Genomic DNA, 26,364 nt, shown 5'->3' with positions numbered 1-26,364 from the left:
CTCCCGAGTAGCTGGGAGCACAGGCGTGTGCCACCATAGCCAGCTCATTTTTGTATTTTTTGTAGTGATGGGGTTTCACCACGTTGGCCAGGCTGGGCTCAAACTCCTGAGCTCAAGCGATCCATGCGCCTCGGCCTCCCAAAGTGCTGGGATTACAGGCCTGAGCTACCGCACCCGGCGTGTACTCCTAAATAATAAAAATTGTGTTTTGCCTGTTTTAAACTTTTGGTAGAAAATGGAATGAGACTGAATATGTCCTTATGCTGCTTGCGTTCACTGCTTAACATCCCGTTCCTGAGGCTCCTCCTTGTTGCACGCAGCAGTGACTCTTTGCTTTGCATGAATGAATAGTATTTATTGTGTAAATGCACTAAGATTTCCTTACTTAGTCTACTGTGAATAGATACGTGGGTTGTTTTCAGGTTTTGGCTATTATGAACAGTGCTTGTAAATCTTCTTTACAGGGCCCCTGGTGCACACGTTCAAGGATTTCTCTATGAGTGAAATAGTTAGGTCGTAGGATTTGTGTATCTTCAACTTTACCAAATAATTCCAAACTGTTTTTCAAAGGGGTTGTATTAGTTTACACTCCCATCAGCAGCGCTCAAGAGCCCTGTGGTTCCATACACCAATACTTGGTGCTGCCCGACTTCATATTTTTGGCAGAATGGTTGCTGGTTAATGATGTCACCTTGTGAGTTTAAGTTGCGCATCCCTCATTACTAATGAGTTTGGACATCTTTTTATTTGTCTATTGGTCATTCACCTTTTCTCTTTTGTGAAGTGTATGTGAAATTCCTTCTTTTTTATTGGATGGTCTTTTCCTTAATAATATTTCTTTATGTATTTTGGTTACAAGTCTTTTTCTTAATTATATGTGTTGCAGAAATCTTCTCCCAAGCTGTGATTTTGTTTTGCTTTCTCTTCATGATGTCTTTTGATAAACAGAAGTTCTTAATTTTAAAGTAATAGAAAGTAGAAGTCGTTTCCTTTATGGACAGTACTTTCTATGTCTAGTTGAAGAAACCTTTCCCTTCTCCAAGATCATGAAGGTAGTCTCCTAAATCATCTTCTAAAAGCTCTCTTGTGCTATCTTTCACACTGAAACCTAAGGGCCCACCTAGAATGGACTGTTTTATGTGTGTATGGTATGAGCCAGCCAATGTGATTTTCCCCATAGGATATTCAATTGTCCCAGCATCAAACGCTGAAAAGATTCTTTGCCCTGTTGCTCCACAGTTCCACCTTTGTCATCAACCAAATGTCCGCAGTTGTTTCTAAGTTTCCTGTTTTGTTCCATTGGCCATCGTGCCAGTCCCATGTGATTGCCACTGTCTTGTCACTGTCATAGCTTCATTATATGTAAGGTGGGTCCCTCTCTGTATCCTGCTCTTTAGGTTGCCATGGCTTGTCTTGGGCCTTTGAACTTTCACATAAATTTTCAAATCAGCTCGTCCAGTTCCACAGAAAACTTCTGGAGATTTTGGAATTAGTTTAATAGCTCAGTTTGGGGAGAATTGTATATTTATGACAGTAGGTTTTCTAATCCATAGCCATTATAGCTCCCTAATTATTTAGGCCTTTACAAGTATTTTTGGATGTTTTTATAATTTTTTAATAAATATTTTGCCCATTTTTTACTAGACTTATTTCTAGTTACCTGAAAAAATTTTTCACGCTTTTATATGCACTATATGTATACAGAATATTTTTGTAATCAAATTTACTATGTACTTGTTGTGAAGGTATAGAAAGGTAACTGGTTTTTGCACATTCTTCTTGACCCAGCTAAATTCTTAATAAGTCTAATGACATATATAACTCAGTTTGGAATTTCTACATACATAATGACTTTTTTTCTGAGGTGATTAAAATTGTTTCTTTTTCTCTAATCTTTCCATTTTTTTGACTTGTCTTACTGTACTAGTTAGGACCTAGTAGTTAAATGAGAAAATTCCTTCAATGTTTTACCATTAAGAATTACATTTAGCTGGGTGCAGTGGTCCACGCCTGTAATGCCAGCACTTTGAGAGGCTAAGGCAGGAGGATCGCTTGAGCTCAGGAGTTCAAGACCAGCCTGGGCAACATTGTGAGACCCCCATCTCTAGACAAAAAAAAAAAAAGGGTAGCCAGATGTGATGGCGTGTACCTGTGGTCCCAGCCACTCAGAAGGCTGAAGTGGGAGGATCAGTTGAGCCCAGGAAGTCAAGGCTGCACCACTACACTCCAGCCTGGGCAACAGAGCGAGGCCCTGCCTCAGAAAAAAAGAATTGTGCTTGTTACAGGTTTGTTTGTAGGTACTATTTAAGAGATTAAAGAAGTTTCCTTCTTCCTGGTTTATTAAGAGTTGTTTTGTTAATGATGAAACGATAGCAGATTTTATCAAATGCCTTTTCTATATCTATTGAGATGATTATATGACTTTATTCCTTTCATCTATGAATGTTATATATTAATTTATATTTTTAAATGTTAAACTCACCTTGTATACTTGGAATAAGCCCAACTTGATTGTGATAAATTAGCTTTTTTATGGATTCACTTTACTTATTTTTTAGAGAACTTCGCGTTTGTGTACATTTGCAAAATAGGCCTATTCTTTTCCTTTCTCCTTCTGTTCTTGCCAGATTTTGGCATCAAGGTCAGCCCAGCCTCATAAAGTGAGTTGGAGTAGTACTTTTTCTTTTTGCATGTTTTGGAATTATTTGTTCTGAGAATATTAAGTTTTGGTAGAATGCATCTGTAAAACCATGTGGGGCTGGGTTTTTCTCTGTGGGAAGATTTCTGATGCTTTTTAAAAATAATTATAGTCTATTCAGGTCTTCTATTTCTTTTTTTTATTAAGCTATGTATAATGTATAAGCTGTAATATATATTATATGTAAGGATTTGTCCATTTCATCTAAATTTTAAATTTTATTGGCATAAGATAATTCATAATGTTTATTTTTCATATGGCATTTGTTGGTTAAGTTTTTTTCAATTCTAATACTGTTTAATGCACCTTATTTCTTTTCTTGAATAGTCTTGCCAGATACTTATCTGCTACATGGATCCTTTCAAACAACCAGTAACTTTTTTGTCAACTCACTTGTGGGTTTACTTTCTCTTTCATGAATTTCTGTTCTCATTTTCATTATTTTCTATCTTCTGTTTTCTCTAAGTTCTGTCTTGTTGTATTTTGGGTTTTTTTTTTTTTTTTCTTAATCTCTTAGTTGGGTGTTCATTCATTTTTTGCCTTATTTTCTGACATAAGCATTTAAGACTAAAAATTTTCCTCTAAATGCTGCTGTAGCTGTAAACTACAAGTTTCAATATTTGAAATTTTTATTATTGTATAATTCTAAGTATTTTGAAATTTCTGTTATTTTCTTTTTGATCCATTAGTTGTCTTTGAACTGTGTTTTACAATTGTCAAATATGAGTTTTTTCAACTTATCTTTTGTTATGAGCTTTTAACTTCATTAAATTATGTTTAAAGACTATATATACATTTGAAATTGGTCAAACTTATTTTGTGGCCCAGTGGTTACTTCTTGTAAATATTCCATGTGTGCCTGAAAAGAATGTTTTCTGCATTTGTTGAGGAAATTTTTATATATTTTATTAGTTTAAGTTGTTAATTATGCTACTCAGAGCTTTTTTGTTTTTATAGAGGTTTTTTCTACTTCATCATTTGTTGAGAGGAGGTATGTTAATCTACCACTGGGATGGCGGATTGGCTTTTTTTTTTTTTTTTTACCACATCGTTATAGCAGTTTTTCCTTTCTATATTTTGCTGTGCTATTAGTTGCATATAAATTTAGAGTTGCTGTGTATTATGGTACATTCAACCTTTTATGATTATGTTGTAAGATACAAGGCATTTTGCTTCAAAGTCTATTTTGTATGATATACATATGGCCACATACATATATATGTGTAGCCATATATCTGTACATATATGTGTGTGCATGTGTGTGAGTATACACACATGTATACATATACACATATATAGACTTGGACTATCATTTTCCATTCTTTTTGAACTTTTTTTTTTTTTTTTTGAGATGGAGTCTCACTCTGTTGCCCAGGCTGTAGTGCAGAGGCACAATCTCAGCTCACTGCAACCTCTGCCCCCTGGGTTCAAGTGATTCTCCTGCCTCAGCCTCCTGAGTACTTGGGATTACAGGTGCGCACCACCACACCCAGCTAATTTTTGTATTTTTTAGTAGAGACGGGGTTTCACCATGTTGGCCAGGCTGGTCTCGAACTCCTGACCTCAAGTGATCTGCCTGCCTCAGCCTCCCAAAGTGCTGGGATTACAGATGTGAGCCACCGCACTAGGCCACTTTTTGAATTTTTAAAATACGTTTTGGATGTACTCTTCTGCTTATTATATATAGATAATTTTTTTTTTTTTGAGACAGAGTCTGACTCTGTCGCCCAGGCCGGAGTGCAGTGGCGCAATCTCGGCTCACTGAAAGCTCTGCCTCCTGGGTTCACGCCATTCTCCTGCCTCAGCCTCCCGAGTAGCTGGGACTACAGGTGTCCACCACCATACCTGGCTAATTTTTTGTATTTTTAGTAGAGATGGGGTTTCACTGTGTTAGCGAGGATGGTCTCGATCTCCTGATCTTATGATCCTCCCACCTCGGCCTCCCAAAGTGCTGGGATTACAGGCGTGAACCACTGCGCCCGGCCTATATATACTGATAATTTTTTAAAACCCAGGCTTATGGTATCTGGAATATTTAGTTCATTTCTATTTATTGTAAATACTGACATATTTATATTTGTGTCTACCATGCTATTTATGCTTTCTATTTGACTTGCCTCTTGTTCCATATCGTATCCTCTCCTTTTCTTTCTTTTAAATCGATTATATTTTTATGATACATTTTTTCTCTGCTAATATGGAAAAGAAACATTCTCTTTTAGCTCTTCTTCTTTAGTGATTACCCAAGAAATTTTAGTGAGGGTCTATTGCTGGCAGACTTTCTTAGACTGTATCTAAAAGTGTACTTGGCATTGCTGTCCAAAGAAGTTTTTCAAATTGGATGTACAATTCTAGGCTCAAACATTTTCTCACAAATAGTTGACTCCTCAATGACAAAAGGAGCACAAGTGATCTTGCTCCTTTTGTAGTTGTTAAGAAGTCAACTATTTGTTTACTTGTAGTTCATTTTAACGTCCTCTGTCTTTTCTCTCTGGCTGCTTGTAATTGCTGTTGTTACTGCTATTGTACACTTTCGCTATGACACATCTAGGGGTGAATCCTGTTCAGTATTCATTGGGCTGTTTAAAACTGTATTGGTATTGTTTGTATTATTTATCATTTCCAAGAAGTTCCCAGCTATTCTTTCTTCATATATTACTTCTCTTCTTTTTTGTTTTGTTTTGTTTTTTTGAGACAGTCTTGTTCTGTCTCCCAGGCTGGTGTGCAGTGGCATGATCTCAGCTCACTGCAACCTCTGCCTCTCGGGTTCGAGCGATTCTTGTGCCTCGACCGCCCGAGTAGGTGGGACTACAGGCACATGTCACCACACCTGGCTAATTTTTGTATTTTTAGTATAGACGGGGTTTTGCCATGTTGGCCGGGCTGGTCTTGAACTCCTGACCTCAGGTGATTCACCCGCCACAGCCTCCCACAATACTGGGATTACAGGCCTGACCCACCCCACCCGGCCTCCCTCTCTTCTTATATAATAAATAGCAGATAGGTCTTTTTTTTTTACTTAGTCTGATAACCTCTGCCTTCTGTCTCAAGTGTTTGGTCCATTCACATTTAATATAGTTAATGCTATGGCTGGATTCACATCTGCCATTTTCATGTGTCTTGTCTTTTTGTTGCTCCTCTTAATCTGCCTTCTTTTTGTTGAAAAATTATTTTTTAAACCCCTGAACTATTAAATATCTAAACAAAAGGATGAAAAGTTAATGTTAACTGATTATGTAATAATTATCTCGACACACTGTAAGTTTGGGAAAAATTAACAATGGGCCAGGCGCGGTGGCTCATGCCTATAGTCCCAGCACTTTGGGAGGCCGAGGCAGGTGGATCACCTGAGGTCAGGAGTTTAAGACCAGCCTGAACAACATGGCAAAACCCCTTGTCTGCTAAAAATACAAAAATTATCCGGGCATGTTGGTGCATGCCTGTAATCCCAGCTACTCGGGAGTAGCTGAAGCAGGAGAATCACTTGAACCTGGGAGGCGGAGGTTGCAATGAGCTGAGACCGCGCCACTGCACTCCAGCCTGGGTCACAGAGCAAGACTCCGTCCCCCCTCCCGAAAAAAACAAAATTAACAAAGTACACTTTTTTATACTGAAAGGTGTTCATGAATTCCGATGGATTCAGTGGTTTCACTCTCTATTACATTTGCCACAAGAGCCCTGATTTTTCATCTTTTGCAGTACAGCTTTGTAGAAATTTCCCTTCATTAATACATTTTACTTAGTAATTTTCCTCATTGGCCCAAAAAGGTAGAAGGTAATAGGTGATATTTGGAGTATATAATTGTCTCTCCCAACGGCAATGAGGCACTGTTGGCGAGAGCTTTGATCAGGCCCTCAGACTGTGTTTCTGCCATTGAAATTCATTTGTAGAAAAAAATATCAGGTTAAGAACTGACAGTTTGTTATTTTTTGTCTTTGGAATATATATCAGATAGTATCATACTTTTATGGTGGCATTTAAGAACTTCAGTGTTACTGAAAGGTTGCATTCTCATTCAGCAAGCCTTACAATGGCTGCTAAGGAAAGCCACTGCCAGAATTTAACTTTCTTGCCCTGAGACAATTGTGGTTATGCAATTCTTCAATAGATTTTTAATTGATTTGAATTTTTATTGTTTCCTATTTAAATAGAACATATACTCACTCCTATTCATGTGCTCCCAGAGAGGTTATCAAATCAATAGCACACTTAAGAAAACATCAGATGTCACCACAAAGCAAACCTCTCAAGATTACTAATATAAGTATGTGATCATGATGCTGTATGCACAAGTGTTTGAAGTGTTTTCTCTGACCCATAACTATAAGACATCAGATGATATTGAGACACACCCTCAGTCACCTGATTGGAGGCACAGAGGTCTTCTAGAATACTTCTGTCCGTGGCCTCAGCTCTTATACATGTCAACACAGATTTTATCAGACAGTCACATTTCTTTTTACATCAGTGGAAACTAACTGTATGGGAAGAAGTGAACATATATAACATTCATTCATTTAATCAGTCATTCTTTCAGCATTAGTAACCACTAATGTTTATACCCCGCATTGTGACAGGCACTCTTAATAGCACTTTACACATTTTTAACTAATCCTTGCAAGAACTATCTACGGTGGGTAGTTTTGTTATTATTTTCATTTTGTGGATAAGGAAACTGAGGCACAGAGAAGTTAAGTAATTTGTCCAAGATTATACACCTGGAAAAAGGCAGAGCCATGATTTCAACCCAGGCAATCTGGCCTCGCCATCTGTGCTCGTAACCACGAACTGACTTTGAAGCATTGAGTTTCTACCACATGCCGGGGGCCATGCTAGATGTTGGGGATTACTGCTGTGAACAAGTCAGTTTCTGCTCCATTAGAGCTTATAACCCAGATGAGCAGGAGTTTTATGCTATCTCCCCTGTTAACCTGGAATCAAAAAACTAGGAAACATAGTTATAATCATTCTTTACTTGAGTGGAGTATACATATAATTTTTTTTTAAATCATTACTTGGCAAGTGAGACTAATGTTTCTTTTTCACTCGGGCACACACACACATACTCTCAGAGAAGTTCAGTTTAAGTTGAAACATCATATTGAATAATGTTTTGATTTAGTGATTAAAACAATTTTGGTGATTAAAATTGACCAGGGGTTGTGGGCAAATTTTTTGCCTGAGCTGAGTGATGAAGCAATGAACATGCCCACTAAATTAGCATTTGATAAGAAGTTAGACCACAAGGAAAGAGGCTGTTCATCTCATTAAACTAGAGAAATGATCCACTGATACCTGAAGGATGTCTGGAAGGAGTGAGCACACAGTAACCACCCCAGGGATACCAGTAGGGAGGGAGGCCTTTGGACACAGGCGAGTTGGTGGCAGCCTGGGAGACAACAGGGGTCACAATGGAGTGGGACTTAGTGGTGCAGTAGCTTATTTAAAATCAACTTTCCACAACCCTAACAAAACGAAACAAAACCCCATCCCCTTTAGGAAATGGGCAAAGGAAAGGAGTTGCATAGATATTTCTCCAAAGAAGATATACAAATAGCCAATAAGCACATGAAAAGAGTCTCTACATCACTAACCGTTAGGGAAATGCAAATCAAAACCACAATGAGATACCACTTCATACCCAGTAGGATGGATTTTATCAAAAAAACAAAGTCACAAGTGTTGACAAGGATGTAGAGAAATAGGAACCCTTGTGCATTGCTAGTGGGAATATAAAATGGTGCAGACTCAGGCCGGGCAGGGTGGCTCATGCCTGTAATCCCAGCACTTTGGGAGGCTGAGGTGGGCAGATCACAAAGTCAGGAGTTCGAGACCAGCTTGGCCAACATAGTGAAACCCCGTCTCTACTAAAAATAAAAAATTAGCCGGGTGTGGTAGCACGTGCCTGTAGTCTCAGCTTCTCGGGTGGCTAAGGCAGAAGAATCGCTTGAACCTGGGAGGCAGAGGTTTCAGTGAGCTGAGACCATGCCACTGTACTCCAGCCTGGGTGACAGAGCGAGAATCTGTCTCAAAAAAAAAAAAAAAATTGGTGCAGACGCTATGGAAAACAGTATGGTGGTTCCTCAAAACATTAAAAATAGAATTATCATGTGATCCAGCAGTCCCACTTCTGGGTGTCTGCCCAAAAGAATTGAAAACAGGGACTTGAACAGATCTATACACCCGCGTTCACAGCAGCATAATTCTCAATAGCCAAAAGGTGGGAACAAGCCAAGTGCCTATCAATGAATGAATGGATAAACAAAATGCGGTTTACACATATAATGGAATATTTTATTCAGCCTTAAGAAGGAAGGACACGGCTGGGTGCAGTGGCTCACGCCTGTAATCCCAACACTTTGGGAGGCCAAGGCAGGCAGATCACGAGGTCAGGAGATCAAGACCATCCTAGCTAACACAGTGAAACCCCGTCTCTACTAAAAATACAAAAAATTAGCTGGGCGTGGTGGCAGGCGCCTGTAATCCCAGCTACTCAGGAGGCTGAGGCAGGAGAATGGCATGAACCCAGGAGGCAGAGCTTGCAGTGAGCCGAGATCATGCCACTGCACTCCAGCATGGGCAACAGAGTGAGACTCCGTCTCAAAAAAAAAAAAAAAAAAAAAACCAGATAGAAGGACATTCTGATGGATGTACCAACATAGATGAAAATTGAGGACATTATGCTAAGTGCAATAAGCCAGTCACAAAAGGACAAATAATGTGTGACTCTACTCATATGAGGTAACTGGAGTAGTCAAACTCATAGAGACAGAAAGTAGAATGGTGGTTGCCAGGGCTGGGAGGGGGAATGGGAAGCTATTGTTCAGTGGGTGCGGTTTCAGTTTTGCAACACGAACAGAGTACTGGAAATGGAGGCTGGTGATGGTTGCACAACAGTGTGAATGTACACAATGCCACTAAACTGTACGCTTAAAAATAGCTTATTAGCAAATTTTATGTTATGTATATTTTACTACATTTTAAAGAAATGAAACTTTCTGAGCTCCCTCTGTTAACATGTGTGGCTGCAGAAGGGTTTCCAGCATTCGTAGATGACAAGGGACCCTTCTGCTCTTGAGATTCTCCGGCTCTGCATCACGGAGCCAATGTTCTTCTGGGATGGACTTGCTGAGCCACGGAAGCAGCCTCCCAGCACCCCACGCGCATGGATGTCCTCTTTCTGTGAGGCTTTGGCTCTGTGCTGTTGCCTTCACCAAACATAGATGCTTGTCAAGAGGGACAAAATCCCGCAAATGCAATGAAAAATTGTTTGGAAACTGAAGATTTGGTTTATGAGGCAAAAGTAGAAGAACTGGAAGAGGGGAAATGGCAGGAAAATGTATTTGAAGCCACATTTGTTTATGAGAGGATCCTCCTTTCTCCGGGGTTGGAGACAGCCATGTCCTGAGATTAGGAGTGGTGCTGGCCCAAACCCCTCCCCCCATTTTCACAACCAGTACTAGGCTTGCATATGACTGGTGTCCCCCAGTTTAAATCCTCATGGGATATTCTGCTTCCTTTCCAGGGAAGTTCCCTTTTCTAGTTTTTTTTCCAAAGATGCTGGAGAACAAGACTTCAGGGCATCCCAGCCTCCCTGTCAGCCACAGGAGAGAGCACTGGCTGACCGCCGGGGGCTCAGAAAGCCGAGCAGCTGGGAGAGGCGAGGCTGGGCCAGGAGGGGCACCATGGTGAGGCCCACACCAAAGCCACTCCCTGCGAGTCATAGCATCCAGAAGGTTTATTTATTTTTGTGCTTTTCTTTCCAAGATCTCCAAGTTCTCCCCATATCTCATTCAACAATTCAGAGTATGGGAGTGTCCTCTTGAGACTTCTTGCAGGTGTTTCCTGGAAACCTCTGGCTCCCCAGCACCTGGCCCCGGGCTGCCTGCTACAAACATTAATACCTGTCTGTGCAATGCATGCTTGAAACTTTGTCCGTGCAGAGTAGCCTGGTAGCTCTTCGTTCATAGCTAAGCTTGTGTCTGCCTATGTTTCATCTGTTATCCATTTTGATTTCTACTCTGCCAAGTTTCACTGTCTGATAAAATGATGGCCATACTTTCTGCAAATGGGCGGTATAAGGTGCCTGCTGGTTACCCAGCCAGCTGTGAAAAAAAATCAGATATTCCAAACACAATTGAATTCTAGTTCATTTGCAATGGTTGCATTTTAAAGTAAGGAAAGTTTACTATTTAAAAAAAAAGAAAAAAAAAAGGAACCTGAGAACAGGGAAGAGAAATAAGAGAATCTCCAAATTTATCCTATAAGTATTCTTGTGGGGATCCTGAGCTGAAAACAACTGGGGAGAATTGATAAGCCACCTTCAGATGATCAGATTCACTGTCCTTTGAACATCTCCCCCAGTTCATGGGTAGAGAGCGCCTGCTTTCAGCCAGGCATGGTGCCAGGCTCAGGAGGGCCAAGGCCGGAGATGGCACCATTCCAGTCTTCATGCAGCACACAGTGAGATGTGGAGGCAGAATCACGCTGGAGCGTGCTATGCCTCCGAAGAATCGCTCACCTTCAGGGAGGAGGGCTGTCTGTTTCCGAGCTCTAGGCCAGGCATGGACAAAAGTGCTGCCTTCAGTGTCCCTTGGCACAGTGGAATCAAGCCATGCGAAACCAAACAGCCCCTCATAGAAACACACAGGAAATGAAGGCAGAGAAGGCAGGAAATGTACAACAGGCCAGGATTCACAGGAGCAGCTGATGGATGCAAGGATGTGCAGTCCCATGTGGCCCTGGAGCCCAGAGAGACACATCATCCACCTCTGGTCCTGGAGAGCCGCTTGGGCTTCCCAGTGCCCTGCCAGGCCCCTTCCTTCCTAGTTCCCTCCTGACTGTGCAGAAGGCGCCATTTCTATATCACAGAGCTTCATGGATCAAGTCCATATCACACTGTGGCCCAGGCCCTTCCCCTTCTAGGTCTAGGTGGTGGGATTCCCATTCTTCTGGCATCTGCCGTTGTCTGCTGAACTGGGTCCCAATGTCTCATTTCTTCACTGTGCTCCCCTCCTCAGACTGGGGCATGTGGAGAAATCAGGGCCTTGGGGGCTCAGCCAGAAATAAAGACCGAGAGATCCTCCAGAGAGAAGGTCCTCTAGGAGAGTAAGGGTGGCAGAACAGAAGAGGCCCGGGACTTGCTTCCCAAATGTCAGAAATTACCAAAAAGCTTCACAGTTCAGAGAGAACAGTGTATTTCTTTTAGGAGCCAGAGTAGTCTGACAGGAAGACTTGCTTTCAAACATGTCCTGTTCACGTATGTACTTAGCAGATGGCTATTTGACACTTCGTGTTCCAAAGGCACTTGTTCAATTCATTTTCCAAATCTGGGGGCGGGTTTTGGGCCCCTCACTTGCTTTGCAGGCCCCCAGCCCTAACACCATGCGCTCAGGTAGCCCTCGGGAATAGCCCTGGCTGTGTAGACTCTCTGGCTTCACAGATGGCATTATATGAAATGGCTCCCTTCATTATAATGTCACTCACAGGGACTGGAGAGGTCTTTGGAACATGGGCAGTAAGGTTCAAGAGGTGTTTTCAGTTGCACCTGACCAGGTCATCTCCAGCTTAGGTGCCGGCTCCTGGATGCCAATCTGAGTGGAGATTAATAGCTGACGTGGGAGCAAAAAATGAGCCAAACTGGGGTTTCTTGAGGTGATTTATTCCAGCTAACTATGTCAGTTGTTTGTTCGTGCTAAAAATACCGCTAGAAGGATGGGGGAGTATTCCAGATTGTTGACACTTTGACTGAAATGAGAAGCAAAATGTAACTGATATGAGCTCTAACAGGAGCTCCTGCCTGTCATAAAGAAGAGGGAGGATTAGGACACCAAGAGGAGCAGCCAAACCACCCGGGACGGCCACAGCCCAGGCCCTAGCGCTGCCACTCACCACAGCCTCCCAGCTAAGATAAGGGCTGCTAAGTTCTGAAGAACGAGGTATCTCCTCCTCATACTTTGGCCCTGAGAAACTTTGTTTTGCTAAATAGATGTGGCCTGGATTTTTCCAGGACAGTGGATCTGGGAGTCTAGGTTAGGATGATGCAGCCCTGCGCTCACACCGATGGGTGAGACTGGAGTGGCAGGAACGCCGTGTGAGTGTCCCAGATGTGCCAGCCTTGTGTGCTGCGACCCCTTCTCCAGCAGCTGAAGACATTAAATGTGTTCACATGGGCCAGGTGCAGTGGCTCACACCTGTAATCCCAGCAATTTGGGACGCCGAGGTAGGAGGATCTCTTGAGCCCGGGAGTTCAAGAACAGGCTGGGCAACATAATGAGACCCCCATCTCTACTAAAAAATTTTTTTTAATTAGCCAGTCATGGTGACGCATGCCTGCAGTCCCTGCTACTCAGGAGGCTGAGACGGGAGGATCTCTTAAGCCCTGGAAGGTCGAGGGTCTTGACCCTCGAGCCACTGCACTTTAGCCTGGGCAACAGAGCAAGACCCTGTCTCAAGCAAAACAAAACAAGATAAATAAAAGTGGTTAAGTTTCTAGAACTTCCTTGGTGGTTAAATAACTCCCAGACAGAAGTTTGCCAAAAAGCTCCCCAGGCCGGTGATTTGCCAGGGCTTCATTCCTAGAGAAGACGCACTTAGGAGAGGAGTCATCCATGCTCTTTAAACCCCCCATCACTGGTTCTGTTGGCAGACTGGACTGACCGGGGCTGGCATGTGGTTGGGGTTTTGTAACAGAAACCAGGTACTCAGGTTTGATGTATGAAAAGCATATAGACACGGTTTCCAGCTGGCAGCCCATAAGCTGGCATCTGCTAGCAGGGTTGTGTCAGGCCAGTGCACATTTCAAAAAAGTTTGAATTTGCTGAACTTCTGGTCATCACACTTGCCTGTTTTGGAAGACATTTGAGTTTTCAGCCCCTGGGGAACCCACAATGGGAGAGGGATGGTTACTCAGTGCTCTGCAGACTCAAGCAGGTGCCCTTTATGGGGGTGACAGTATGAATGGTACCCCCTCAGTGGGTACATTGTGGACTCCCCAGCTCCTTCACTGGAGATGTGTGGAGGACCCGGGCAGGGCTAGAGCACCTTCAGAATGTGATCCAGGGGATCCCTTCAGAAGGAAGGAAGCGTTCTGTTCAAGACACAGGCGGGGGTGGCCTTCCTTTGGGGGCTTAATGTAAATGGTTGTTCAGAATTCTCACTGAATTCAAGAACAAAATACATCCTGAAAAATGTCTTCCAAGACATGCTCCCCCCAGTTCTTATTGGAATGAAATGAGCACAGAATTTCCTAAGTGCAGGGACTGTGAGAACTCTTCCCTGGGAAGTCTTTTTTCTTTTTAAAATCAGACCATGGCAGGTTAGGATGGAGAGTTATGAATGAAAGCGGTGCTTCTTGACGTTAAATTTGCGCATGAATCCCCTTGTGATCTGGTTACATGCAGATTCTGACTCAGTAAGTCTAAGGTGAGTGGAGAACCTGGAGATTCTTCTATTTCTTGCAAGCTCCCAGGGGATTCTGAGGCTGCCTGCCCTGGACACACTCTGAGTAGCAAAGTATTATTGGACCTCAAGGCCTTTTCCAGCTTTGGGTTAATTGGAAACATCTATATGTTTTCTAATGAACCCCAATGAATAGCACATCAATGCAGCAATTGGGTAAGCCAGATGATCTAAGAATTGTTTATTTCCTGTGTAACCGTTGAGGAATTCGATTATTCACGTGACATTATTGAGGATGTGCATTTTGGGAGGCCCCATGCAGTATTTGGTATCTAGTGGGAATGGTCACATGAACTGTTCCATCCTTTCTCATCCCTTCCAGCTGTTGCCAGAGGGGCCTCGGGGTGATTCGAGGCCTCCCAGCTCCAGGACGTGCACAGCTGTCATCCCAGCATCATAGGCTCACCTGGCGGAGGTCGGGCCAGCGACGGTATTGATTTTCAGTGACAGTGACTCAGCCTGGGACCAGAGGCTGCTGTTTGCAGAGATATAACACCTTCTGAGATTGGGGTGCTTTGGAAACCCAGCCAGGAGAGCAGTGGCTCCAAGAGCAGCATACGGTGGGCCCTCAGAAATGGTGGTGAAAATGAATTGCGATCAGTTTCCTTCCAGCCACATGGGAACCTGAAAGGAATCCCTCCTCGCTGCCGAGGGCCTGGGTCGATGGATTCGATGACATCCCTCTCCTTGGGCAGCACTGGGCTGATCTCAGACTATCTGTTCCCAGCCGAGTTCTCCGGTTTCACATTCCCATCTGCCTTCTCCCGGTCACCACGTGCTACTGGCACATCTCTTTTGACTTCTCTTACCATTCTGATTGGCCAGTTGCCAAACAGCCTTCTCAAGTTAAAATTTCAACAGACTTGCCCCCTGCCCCCTTCAGCCTGATCCATTATTTCTCTTACCTGGTGACAGATGCTCACTTTCCTTCGGATATTTGACAGCCAGCCGCACTCCAACTCCCCCGATCTGGACAGGAGGCAGCAAGAGATGGGGAAGGTATCCAGGGCCCCCTCAGCCGCTGCCCCGCTTGAGCAGATCCCGCATGCTTTTCTGCACAGCCATTTTGCATTCCTGCCTACATTCAGTAGATAAACAAAGAAAGAGCAGGTCCCTGGCATGCAGAGCCCAGGAGCTCGCAAACGCAGATCAGCACAAGATACGAAATGTTCAAGTTTCCCGTGATGTTACCTCTAAAGCAGTTCCTGAGACTGCAGCATTCACGGATCACCTAATTAGTGAAGGTTTTGTGTATTAATATGTGTGTTTCTTCTTTGATATAATCAGCACAGTTTTTATACTGACACAGAAGATGGGAGGGAATTATTACTTTAGTATTTCTCTGAACTTCTCTAATTTATTTTCATTGAGAGTTCTTCGGACGGCTCAGAATTCAGAAATATCTGCCCTTTTCACTTTATCTTTGGCCCCTGCCCAAGTCTGGGACTCACTGGGGTGGGGCCAAGGCTAAAACTAAACTAGGGTGTGAGCTACTAGAGGTGCATGTCCAGTGGTTGGGAGCAGTTTCCAGCGAGTCAGCGAAGTCTTCCTGGGGAATGGCATGAGACACTGAGCCTGGCCCTGACAAGTGCCGCTCTGACTCATTTCCTGAGGTGAACAATGGAAAGTCACGATGCCGCGTGGCCCAGAGCTTCCCCAGGGGCAGTTGTGTCTTCTTTCTAAGCCCTGCCCTATCCAAACATAGTTGTTATTTCAAGAGTTATCTTGAGATTCTTAAAATATTCCAGAAGTACAGTAAAATAGTATTTCTATTTGTTTTAATGAAAAGTAAAACTTTGATTAACGAGGTCCTTCAAAAAACCAGATTTTATATGCACCAGACTTTCAGATGAAAGACAAGTCACAAAACACACACACGCGCACGCGCACACACACATACACACATATACACGCACACGCATATGCATACAGGCACACTTATGGGTTTTGTTTTGTTTTGTTTTTGTTTTGTTGTTTGAGACAGAGTCTGTCTCTGTCGCTCAGGCTGGAGTGCAGTGGCGCCATCTTGGTTCACTGCAACCTCCGCCTCCTGGGTCCAAACAATTCTTCTGCCTCAGCCTCCTGAGTAGCTGGTACTACAGATGTGTGCCACTACATCTGGCTAATTTTTGTATTCTTAGTAGAGACGGGGTTTCACCATGTTGGTCAGGATGGTCTCAAACACCTGACCTCAAGTGATCTGCCTGCCTTGGCCTCCCAAGGTGCTGGGACAACAGGCGTGAGCCACAGCGCCCAGCCAAATGTGATTGTTCTTTAAAGAACTATATATGAAAGATCCCAGGAGCAACACCCTGGTAGCCCAAATGCCTGCTCACCTGCAGCCCTACTCAAGTTTCAGGGCCATCATCTGGCCCAAAACTAGAAATCCTGCCCAATAGTAGTGGTCAAGTCTTTTTCTCCAATTGGATTGTAAATTTTTTGTAAGCAAGGGACTGTATTTTATACCACTTTGTATTAAACATAGCCAGCACAGAGCTTTGCACATTTTGGAGTTTTAAATATTTGGCAATGGATCTTCTTTAGTGCCACTATCTTCATTAGTGCCAGCAGTATGGTGGGATTTTCAATCATCCTTCTCTGTTTCTTATTCACATGGATTTGGGCTTAAATTTCCATCCTACCAATAACTAGTGGTGTTAATTTGGGCAAATTACTTAGCCTCATTTGCAGGGTTGTCGTTAAGAATCTGGAATTAAATATTTAAAGTGTCTGGCAGCTGCTGTTATTATTGTTATTATTTTGCTTGTCTTCAAAGCAGAAGTTTCCTGGCTTGTAGCTTATGATTTCACAGTTGCGAGCTCTCGTGTTTTTTATAATTATGTTTCCATTTGGAAGGTTTAACTCCTATTACTTAAGGCTGGCTTCAGTGAGTGGTTGCTATTTGACCTGAATCTTGAAGGATGAGTAGATGCTTAAAAGGCAGAAATGGATGGAAAGAATATTCCAAACAGAGGGAACAGCATGTGCAAACACCCAGGGTCATGGAGGAGAGTGACACATGGGGGAAGCTGACCACGGCTCGAGTGGGGGCGTAGGTGATGGGCAATGGACAAATCCTTTGGTAGCTAAGCATGTGGGTGGACAGGAGCCAGACCGCAAAGGCATTGTATGAAATGCTAGATTTGGGTCATCAGTAATGGAGTTAGATTGGTATTTTAGCAAGGTTCTTCTTTTCTTCATTAATTTTCTGTAAGTTTTTAATGAGTCTGTGAACAAAATAATTCTTTTGGGGGGAAGTGGGGGCAGGGTCTCACTCTTTCACCCAGGCTAGAGTGGTGTAGTGGCATGATCTCAGCTCACTGCAGCCTTGACCTCTAGGACTCAAGCAATCCTTCCACCTCAGCCTCCCGAGTAGCTGGGATTACAGGTGCACGCTACCACAACTGGTTAATTTTTATATTTTTTTGTAGAGACAGGGTTTCACCATGTTGCCCAGGCTGGTCTTGAACTTGTGAGCTCAAGCGATCCACCCACCTCAGCTCCCAAAGTGCTGGGATTACAGGCTTAAGCCACCATGCCTGGCTAATATATAAATTTTTTAAATTAGATTCATGGCTGGGCACGGTGGCTCATGCCTGTAATCCCAGCACTTCAGGAGGCCGAGGCAGGTGGATCACTTGAGGTCAGGAGTTCAAGGCCAGCCTGCCCAACATGGCGAAACCCTGTCTTTACTAAAAATACAAAAATTGGCCAAGTGTGGTGGCATGCACCTGTGGTCCCAGCTATTTGGGAGGCTGAGGCAGGAGAATTGCTTGAACCCAGGAGGCGGAGGTTGACAGTGAGCCAAGATCACACCACCGCACTCCAGCCTGGGCAACAGAGTGGGACTCTGTCTCAAAAAAAAAAAAAAAAATTAGAATCATGAACTTTGTGTGGCTAGCTTACAGTCTCACCTGCATCTCCTCTGCCCTCTTCATCGTGTTGACAGTTAGACATATTGAAATGTATTAAATGTTAACTTTTCCCAAGTTTTTCCATAATTTTCTTTTTGCCTCAGGGTTTCCTCAGCACATTGAATCTATATCTTTTGGTATCAGCTGTAGCAAATGAATGCTGATCATTATTTGTGTACTCTTCGTTTCTGTGCTAATGTAACATACACCCAGCCAGATGTTTTTGAACAGCCTTGAAGTGTGTAAGCAGGTTCAGCAAATAGGATGACGAGCATCACTGCTTGTTTTCAGTATTGTTTTGTATCTTGTAAACAAGCTGAGGTTTGAGGAAATGATGGAAAGGCGGCACGCTCTGTTCCTGCTTTCCCTTGGGCATCCCAAGGAGTGTTGGCGACGGGCGGGGCAGGTGTTTCTGCCCGTTGTACTGCCTACAATTGTGTGGCTTCTGCCCATTGTCCCAGCTGAACCTGTGTGGCTTCTGCCTATCATTCCGGCCATACCCGCATGGCTTCTGCCACTTGTCCCGGCCATACCCACGTGGCTTCTGCCCATCATCCCAGCCGTACCCACGTGGCTTCTGCCTGTAATTCCAGCCATACCCGCGTGGCTTCTGCCACTTATCCCGGCCGTACCCACGTGGCTTCTGCCCATCATCCCGGCCGTACCCACGTGGCTTCTGCCTATAATTCTGGCCATACCCGCATGGCTTCTGCCACTTGTCCTGGCCGTACCCACATGGCTTCTGCCCATCATCCCGGCCATACCCACATGGCCTCTGCCCATCGTCCCAGCCGTACCCACGTGGCCTCTGCCCATCGTCCCGGCCGTACCCGCGTGGCCTCTGCCCATCGTCCCGGCCGTACCCGCGTGGCCTCTGCCCATCGTCCCGGCCGTACCTGCGTGGCCTCTGCCCATCGTCCCGGCTGTACCCGCGTGGCCTCTGCCCATCGTCCCGGCTGTACCCGCATGGCCTCTGCTCAACATTCCGGCTGTACCCACGTGGCCTACCTGCGTGGCTTCTGCCCATCGTCCCAGCCATACCCACGTGGCCTCTGCCTATCGTCCCAGCCGAACCCGTGTGGCTTCTGCCTATCATCCCAGCCGAACCCACGTGGCCTCTGCCCATCATCCCGGCCAAACCCATGTGGCCTCTGCCCCATCATCCCAGCCGTACCTAGGCAGCAGCTGTCAGGCTTTCCTCTTTGTCCCTGCTGTGTCCCTGGCTCCTTTTCTCTGCCAGCCTCTCTCATGCTGTTCCTCTTGAGAGGTCTTCCAAGTGCTTTTCTCCATCGTTTGTGCTCAGCCACTCTACCATTGTTCTTCCTGTCTGGTTCTCTGAAATCCAAGCCCACACCTTTTCAATTCCATATCCTGAGTCAAGTGTTTGAAAGCTGTTATTTTATGTTAATTAGAAGTTCTTTTTCCAGCCAAGAAGGCTTGCTCAAAACTGTTCCCCCAAGCTGAGGCTTAGAGACGCACTCTGGCATTCTGTCCTTTGGGTACAGTTAAAGGAACCACAGTTCATTGCTGTTAGAGGCACCCCACTGCCCTCTGTGGGGCAGGAACCTCCTCTGGGGGCAGGCGCCATTGGAGGGGAGTTCTTGGCATGGCCCCCAGAGAGCTCCAGCCTGTGCAGCACGTGCACGGCTTCCTGGACCTCCCCACAGTCCTCCGTGGGGCCTCCCCTTGCCGCAATTGCTTGGCAATCACGCCTTACCACCCTCTCTACCCAATGGTGACCTGTTTGGCAGCTTCTCCTTCCTTTGTCAACTCTCCCAGTTGACCCCTGTTTGGTGGGAGATTCTGGTGGAAAAGTACTCCCCTCTTGTTCTGGACTTGGGCAGGCTTCAGCAGGAGCCAGCTTCTGGTGTCTTTAATCCCCACAGAGGCACCCTGAGCGGCTGCCATCCCATTTAGGCAGTCTTGGTAAGGCTTCCAAAGCATTTCCGCTTCTTGGGATGTTTTTGAGCAGAAGCTGAGCCCTATTCTCACATCTAGCCTCACTCTTTATGCTCACCTGCTTGTAGATCAGGGACTACATCCCTCCCTTTACCTGGCCCTCGTCCCATCATTCCAGGCTTCTGCAAACCCAGGCATGGGGAGGCCGCAGCCCTGGCCATCATTCCAGGCTTCTGCAAACCCAGGCATGGGGAGGCCGCAGCCGTGGCCCCACTGGGAGCACCACACCGCCCTGGACTTCCTGTGTTCCATTTGGAGGGGTCGCTGGGGGCGCTTGGTGTGAACCCATCCTGAGCTTGGGCAGTGATGGGTTAGGACCACTTTCATTCCACCTCTCACACATGAAAAAGAGACTTTCCTCCTCTAAGGTACCTTTGAATGAGGACATCACATCATGCAGGGTGAAGGAATTCTCCTGGATGTCTAACTGAAATCTCTAAAACGCCTTGCTTTATAGAAAAAGTAGTCGGTGAGTAAATGCTGATTTAAGGCCCATCAAACTCAGAGCACAATTCTTGGAACTGGAGGTGAGGCTACAGAGAGGCAGAGAGAGATGTCAGGGCTCTTGTCCTCAGGAAGAAAATCACATCCAGAAAACAACCAAAGGGCACCAGAGCTTCAGTTTCCATATCTGTTGAAGAGTGTTAGACACCACCTGCCTTGACAGCTTCTTCCAAGGACATTGACAGCATGTGAAGTGCCAAACACAAGGCCTGGCACGTGGGATGCCTTTGGTCAGCAGGAGCTCCTCCCTCTCTTTTTCTTCTTTTTATTATTAACAACAAACGCCAGCTAATATGGCACATACTGAGTAGAGAAGATAAGGGGTTAAAACTTGAAGACTTACTTATTTAAGTGGGGTTTTGGCTGGGTTTGGGAAGAATTAAAGAAAGATGTGCATGAGTAGAAGTTAAAGTTGGGGACGTGGCATGTGTAGCCATAGAGTTGTGCCAGAAAAGTAGCATTTGGCCTATGAATTACATTGGCAGAAGTAAAGGGTCCAATCGGATGAGACAGTGAAAGAAGAGTGGCTAGTTGGTGGAGTGCCTTAAACGATGAGATACAGAATTTTGACTTATTATTACAGACAGTATAAGTAAGGGATCACTGTAGTTTCTCGAGGTGAGAACAAAAATGATTTTTGGGGGCTGGGAGCGGTGGCTCATGCCTATAATCCCAGCACTTTGGGAGGATCACGAGGTCAGGAGCTCAAGACCAGTCTAGCCAACATGGTGAAACCCCACCTCTACTAAAAATACAAAAATTAGCCGGACATGGTGGTGGATGCCTGTAATCCCAGCTACTCAGGAGGCTGAGGCAGGAGAATCACTTGAACCTAGGAGGTAGAGGTTGCAGTGAGACAAGACCGTGCCACTGCACTCTAGCCTGGGTGACAAGACTCCGTCTTGGGGAAAAGAATGATTTTTGGAGATCTTTATAATAAGATGTGTGAGAGCGGGTAAGTCAGGGGACAGGAAGAACACCAGGAAGGAAGCTGGGCTCATACTGGGACTTTTACTAGGATAGTGGTGACAAGTCCAGGGGCCAGGAGAGCTGATGTCTACAGGTACCTAGGCTGATGTCGGCAGAGAAACATAAGTAGAATCTGGAAATGGCATTACCCTGTGGGGACACGAAAGAGAGAACATTCTGAGCTTAGTGCCCAGAAGGTCTGGATGGAGGGTGGAGCAGTTGATGGTAACAAAAATACAGAAGAGAGACCTAGGTGATTGCGGAACGAGCCCTAGGCCCTCAGTAGCAGGAATGGGAAGACACAGGAGCTGAGGGCCTATGCCGGAGGCTGCCCCTCTTCATGGGACTTCCGTTCAGGCTTTCGAAGCTCACACGACGGTGAGCATCATTGTGGAGGGTTATCTGTAGATATTTATATCAACTGAGTCAAATCTCCTGTGTAATTCTGTAAATAAACCAAGGTTCGCTTTTAATGAGTTTTTGAGGTTTCACAAATAAATTGGTTTGGTTCTAAAAAGCATGCTTTTAATAAATTCCCTGTGTTCTGAATAAAATTGCCCACTCTAATGCTTTCAGCCTGACCACAAATAGTCACATCGTGCTTGCATTTGCGTTAGTGGTGAGACTTATGCAAAGCAACACCTTGAGCCAGGAGTTCTGGAATCCCGCTTTCCTTGGACCACACATGTGGACGTTCCCTTTCTGAAATGAGTACAGTTGCTTCTGGGTCTAAGCCCACCACTTGTCTTGTTGGGATGGGGACTCTGTGGCTTGAGCCGTGGTGTTTTCTCCCTTTGTCTCCCCACTGCAGACTACTGTTTTCCAAAGTGAAGTTGCAGTCACTCTGCCGAGGCCCGGACGAGGCACTGCTGACTTGTAAGCACATGCTGCAGATATGGAAATCCTGCTACAACCTCACCAACCCCAGGTAAGAGGCCAGCAGGGCCTGCTTTGCGTGGCTTTTGCATGGGTCCCTGCCTATCAGTGCCTTCTCTGATTGGCATTTAGCAGGCATTAACTCTGTCACCCCTGTGCACCTCCAGGCCCCCACAAGTGGCAGATGATAGCAGTGGAGCTTCACACTCCATGTTTAAGGGGCTGTTTTCCCAGTGGCTGATGAAGCCTCCAGATCCTGGGTTTCTTTTGCTTTCACTGCCATAGTGACCCACTGGACTCAGTTCACAATGGATCTCTATCCAGTTTCTCTCTAACACCCGTTTACCTAACTCCTTTGACCAGTCTTATCTTTCTGGTAATTTATGTATAGACCAGTCATTTATGTGGTCCAGATGGGGTTCCTGCAGTAATATTTAAAAGACCTGCACAGACATCAGGCCGCATGCTACTAAGAAGAGAAGTGGCTATTGGCATAAAATATCACTGTGAAAAAGTTAAAATCATGATGCATACGACTATCAAACACATGTCAAAGATTTTATTTACCTTATTAACTAATGCAGGAACCAGGAAAATGTTAAGACCTATTCACAGAAGAGTTTGAAGAACAGATACTCATAGGCAGGAATGCTGAAATGATTTGCAAGTAGATACAAAAACAACATCCTATAAGATGATGAAAGATATCGTTTGGGGTTCTTTACTGCAGGGTGACATCAGTTGTCTCTCCCCCAAACAAAATTCACTTGCTTTATTATCAGTTTTCCGCGGGTTAATTTCTACCCCTACAGAGCTGTAAAGTAGCTCCGTCAATGGGAAGTGAGTCAACGGTGCCTGCCCTTTAGAGTCAGATAACCTGGGGAAGGTCTGCTGGTCAACCCCCAGCATTCCACGGACAGACACCCACCTATTTGCCCATTTCCAAGTCTTGCACAGTTTTCCCTTGCATATGTTTAGATTACTAAGTGAAGTCATTTAATGAAAAGGGATGTAATGATTCAAGTGAATTCACACAACTGCTCCAATACTCAGAGTATTTTTTACTTTCCTAGCAAGGTGTCTGGTCAGCTGATACCATGCTTTTAAGAGTCAGGGGCCTAAAAATATGTCACCTAAAATGTAAATGAGTACGAAGGGTGAGGCGGGCAGTGGGCTGGTGGCCGTGGTCTGCAGAGACCAGCAGGGAGGGAGGGCTACGGAGGCAGCAGAACAGAGATGGGGTTCCCTGTGAGATTGTTTTACAAATGTTTCTGCAGTTAAAAAAAAAATGTTCAAAGTCAGGGCCCTGTTAAGGGGATGGACCCCCTGGAAACTGATAGACAGACCCGTGACCCCAGGCCCTGCGGGCAGTGCACCTGGAAGGAAGAAAGCTCTGCCTGGAAAGCCATGTGCTGTCCAGCCCCTGCCCTGCCCACCGCCAGGCAGCCCCAGCCCCCACCTCCCTCCCAGCTGGAAGTCCCCTTCCCAAGCACAGGAACGGCGGCGCAGCGCTGTGCTGCTGGGCGCACCCGCCCTTCACTTGGTGAAAGGTAATCATGAGACTGGCCTCTTCCCTTTTGTGGATATGTTCTCAAAATAAAGATCATTTTAATTTTTTTAAAATTCTACATTTCTAAGTCTGGAAGCAAAAATAGAAACTGTCCATATTTATCTCCCCTGAAAGCCCCCACTCCTGGCCTATGAAATCTTCAGGATTTGGGGGAGTCTGCCTCCGAACCAGCTAGCAGGAGATGCTGCCCAGGCAGGTTGCCTCGGCGCCGGAGCGCTTTCCTTTGCCTGTACCCCCTTTAGAAATGAAAAAATAAACCCATCAGCTTCGTGTTGCCAATTTCCCCTCAGTTCCCCACACCTCTCCCACCTCCCCACATTCCCTCCCACTTAGCAACCAAGAATATTGAATGTGAGGAGAAAAAAATAGCAGAATTGGAAAGCTTTTTAAAAATACTTAACCAAATGCCTGGGCTGTGTCCATACTTCCTCCGTTTCCTGAAGGTTCCTTCAGGGCCAGAGTGGGGAGGACCCTGGCTCCAGGCAGTGTCTGGTGGGGACTGGCGGATGGGGTGGGCGGTAGAGGCCCCAGTGGTCACTCAGAATTCCCCCTCCAGCTCCCCGCAAAGCCTCGAGGGAGGAGTGGTGAATCGAGCAGCCCTTATTAAGGAGCATCCTGTCTGGCTTTTTAACTTGATTTTCTCTGGGATAGAAATAAATGTTTCTCCTGTAGCCCTTATCATTATGTAAATGTAGTCATCCCCGCCAGCCTGCTCGGTAAGAGGTGACCCTGGCAACAGCATAAAGCCTGAAGGAAGGGCTGTGTCTTTCAGGGGACAGCACACCTTGCAACACTCCGGAGTGGGGCCACAGTGGCTCCAGCAGCCTAGAGGCTGGGATCAGGGCATACAGTGTTTTAGAGGAAGGTGGAACCACATGAACAAGCGCCTAAGAATCATGGCTTCTTTAAAATAAAATGAAAACTGAGCAGAAAGCATTTTGGCAGACAGCATTTGGCTTCTCCCCGGAGCTGGTCTGTGCTGACTTCCTGGCTTCCTTGCTTCTGAGCATGCTGGGTTGTAATGGGCCCCCTGCTCTATCTGCCAGTTTCCCAGTCTTCCCACCCCCTTCCAGATCCACCCCAGGCTCTGCACAGGCCTCCAGGGCAGTAAGATGAGGAAGACGTGGGCAGTAGCAGGGAGTGAGTGGCCAAATTGAGAATAGACCCTAGCTTCATATTCTCAGCAACCCGTTCCCTCTTCTCGATTTTTGCTTAAAGGGGGAAAAAAATTACACTGAGCTAGTCACTAAACTGAGCGTTGGAAAACTTGCAAATAGTGTTCCACCTGCAGTTGGAGATGCGTCTCTTGCTGTGAGCAAAATGGTGGGTGGCATTCTCTTACATTTGGCGAGGTGTTTGTCATTTCAGAAGCCTGGATTCTATTTCTCTCGGTCTGCAGTTTTGCTTGCATTTAGGATAGAAATCTGTCTCATGCTTTGTCTTCTGTCTCTGGGTGAAGTGTAAGGCTCCCTCAGTCCTTGTGCATATTGACCCAGCCACTCAAGACAGTGTGAATTCTGACCAGAATCTCACCAGAAGGTCCCAGCAGGCTCCCTGAACTGAATCTCACAGCATTTCAGCCAGGGATGGTAATAACCACGTTTATTGAAACTTCTCCATGCCAGCACTGTACTAGGCCACTGATGTGTTATCTTCAATCCCTACATTAGCCTTGCAAGATAGCTACCGTTACTTCCATTTTACAGAAAATAAAATTGAAGCTAAAAGTGGCTAAATAACTTGCCCAAGTTTTTCCAATTGAATATGTAGCAGAACAGTGATTCAGCCCCAGGCCTAACATCAAAGCTCTCTCCACACTGGCATGCTGCCTCTCTTGAGCTGACAACCAGTTTCTTTTCATTTTTTATTGTTAACCAATTCTTTCCCCCTCTTGTCACTGCTACTAGACCCATCTCCATCATGTACCCATGAGGTGACATCTCCAGGTGATTCAAAGTCCTGTTTCAGTTACTTGCCAACAAACAGCATTTAAACACACACATACTCACATTCACATTTCTTTGCTCTAACCTCAGTTAGGAGTCAGAGATCCCATTTCATCCTTACAGTCACCAGCATTTGGGTGGAGCTTTTCTTTTTATAAAGCATGTCCTCATTCTATCTTTGAAGCAGCTCCATAAAATAGGCCAAGGTCGTGTGATCTCATACCCATTTTACTGATGAGACAATTGAGGCTCCGGGATATTGGGAGCTTACCTTGACTCTTATCATCCAGGCCTAAGAGACCTGGAGAAAAACAGAAGTTCCTCTCTCATCTGCCCCTGTTCTGGTTTCCTAGCCGAGGCCCTTCTTTTAGGTGCAATATTTACTGTGTGCCAGGCACTATTCCAGGAGCTGGGAAGAGGCTCAGCTGAGACAAGAGCTCCAGGGTTCTGACTCCAAGCCCGCCCCA

General features: G+C 45.2%; 1 protein-coding gene across 4 annotated transcripts in view; it reads left to right on the top strand.

Annotated features, from left to right (window-relative positions):
* TTC7B (tetratricopeptide repeat domain 7B) overlaps nt 1-26,364 on the top strand; it is a 275,124-nt gene that overhangs the window by 175,652 nt on the left and 73,108 nt on the right. For all 4 annotated transcript variants that reach the window (XM_024348858.3, XM_024348856.3, XM_024348857.3 and 1 more), the window contains one exon: nt 22,317-22,433. In XM_024348858.3, the coding sequence (XP_024204626.1) occupies nt 22,317-22,433 (117 nt within the window). The remainder of the gene's footprint in view (nt 1-22,316; nt 22,434-26,364) is intronic.

This window comes from Pan troglodytes, chromosome 15, assembly GCF_028858775.2.
Source record: "Pan troglodytes isolate AG18354 chromosome 15, NHGRI_mPanTro3-v2.0_pri, whole genome shotgun sequence".
NCBI classification, from domain to species: domain Eukaryota; kingdom Metazoa; phylum Chordata; class Mammalia; order Primates; family Hominidae; genus Pan; species Pan troglodytes.
Note: the sequence above shows the minus strand (reverse complement) of the source record. Positions and strands in the feature narration are given on the sequence as shown.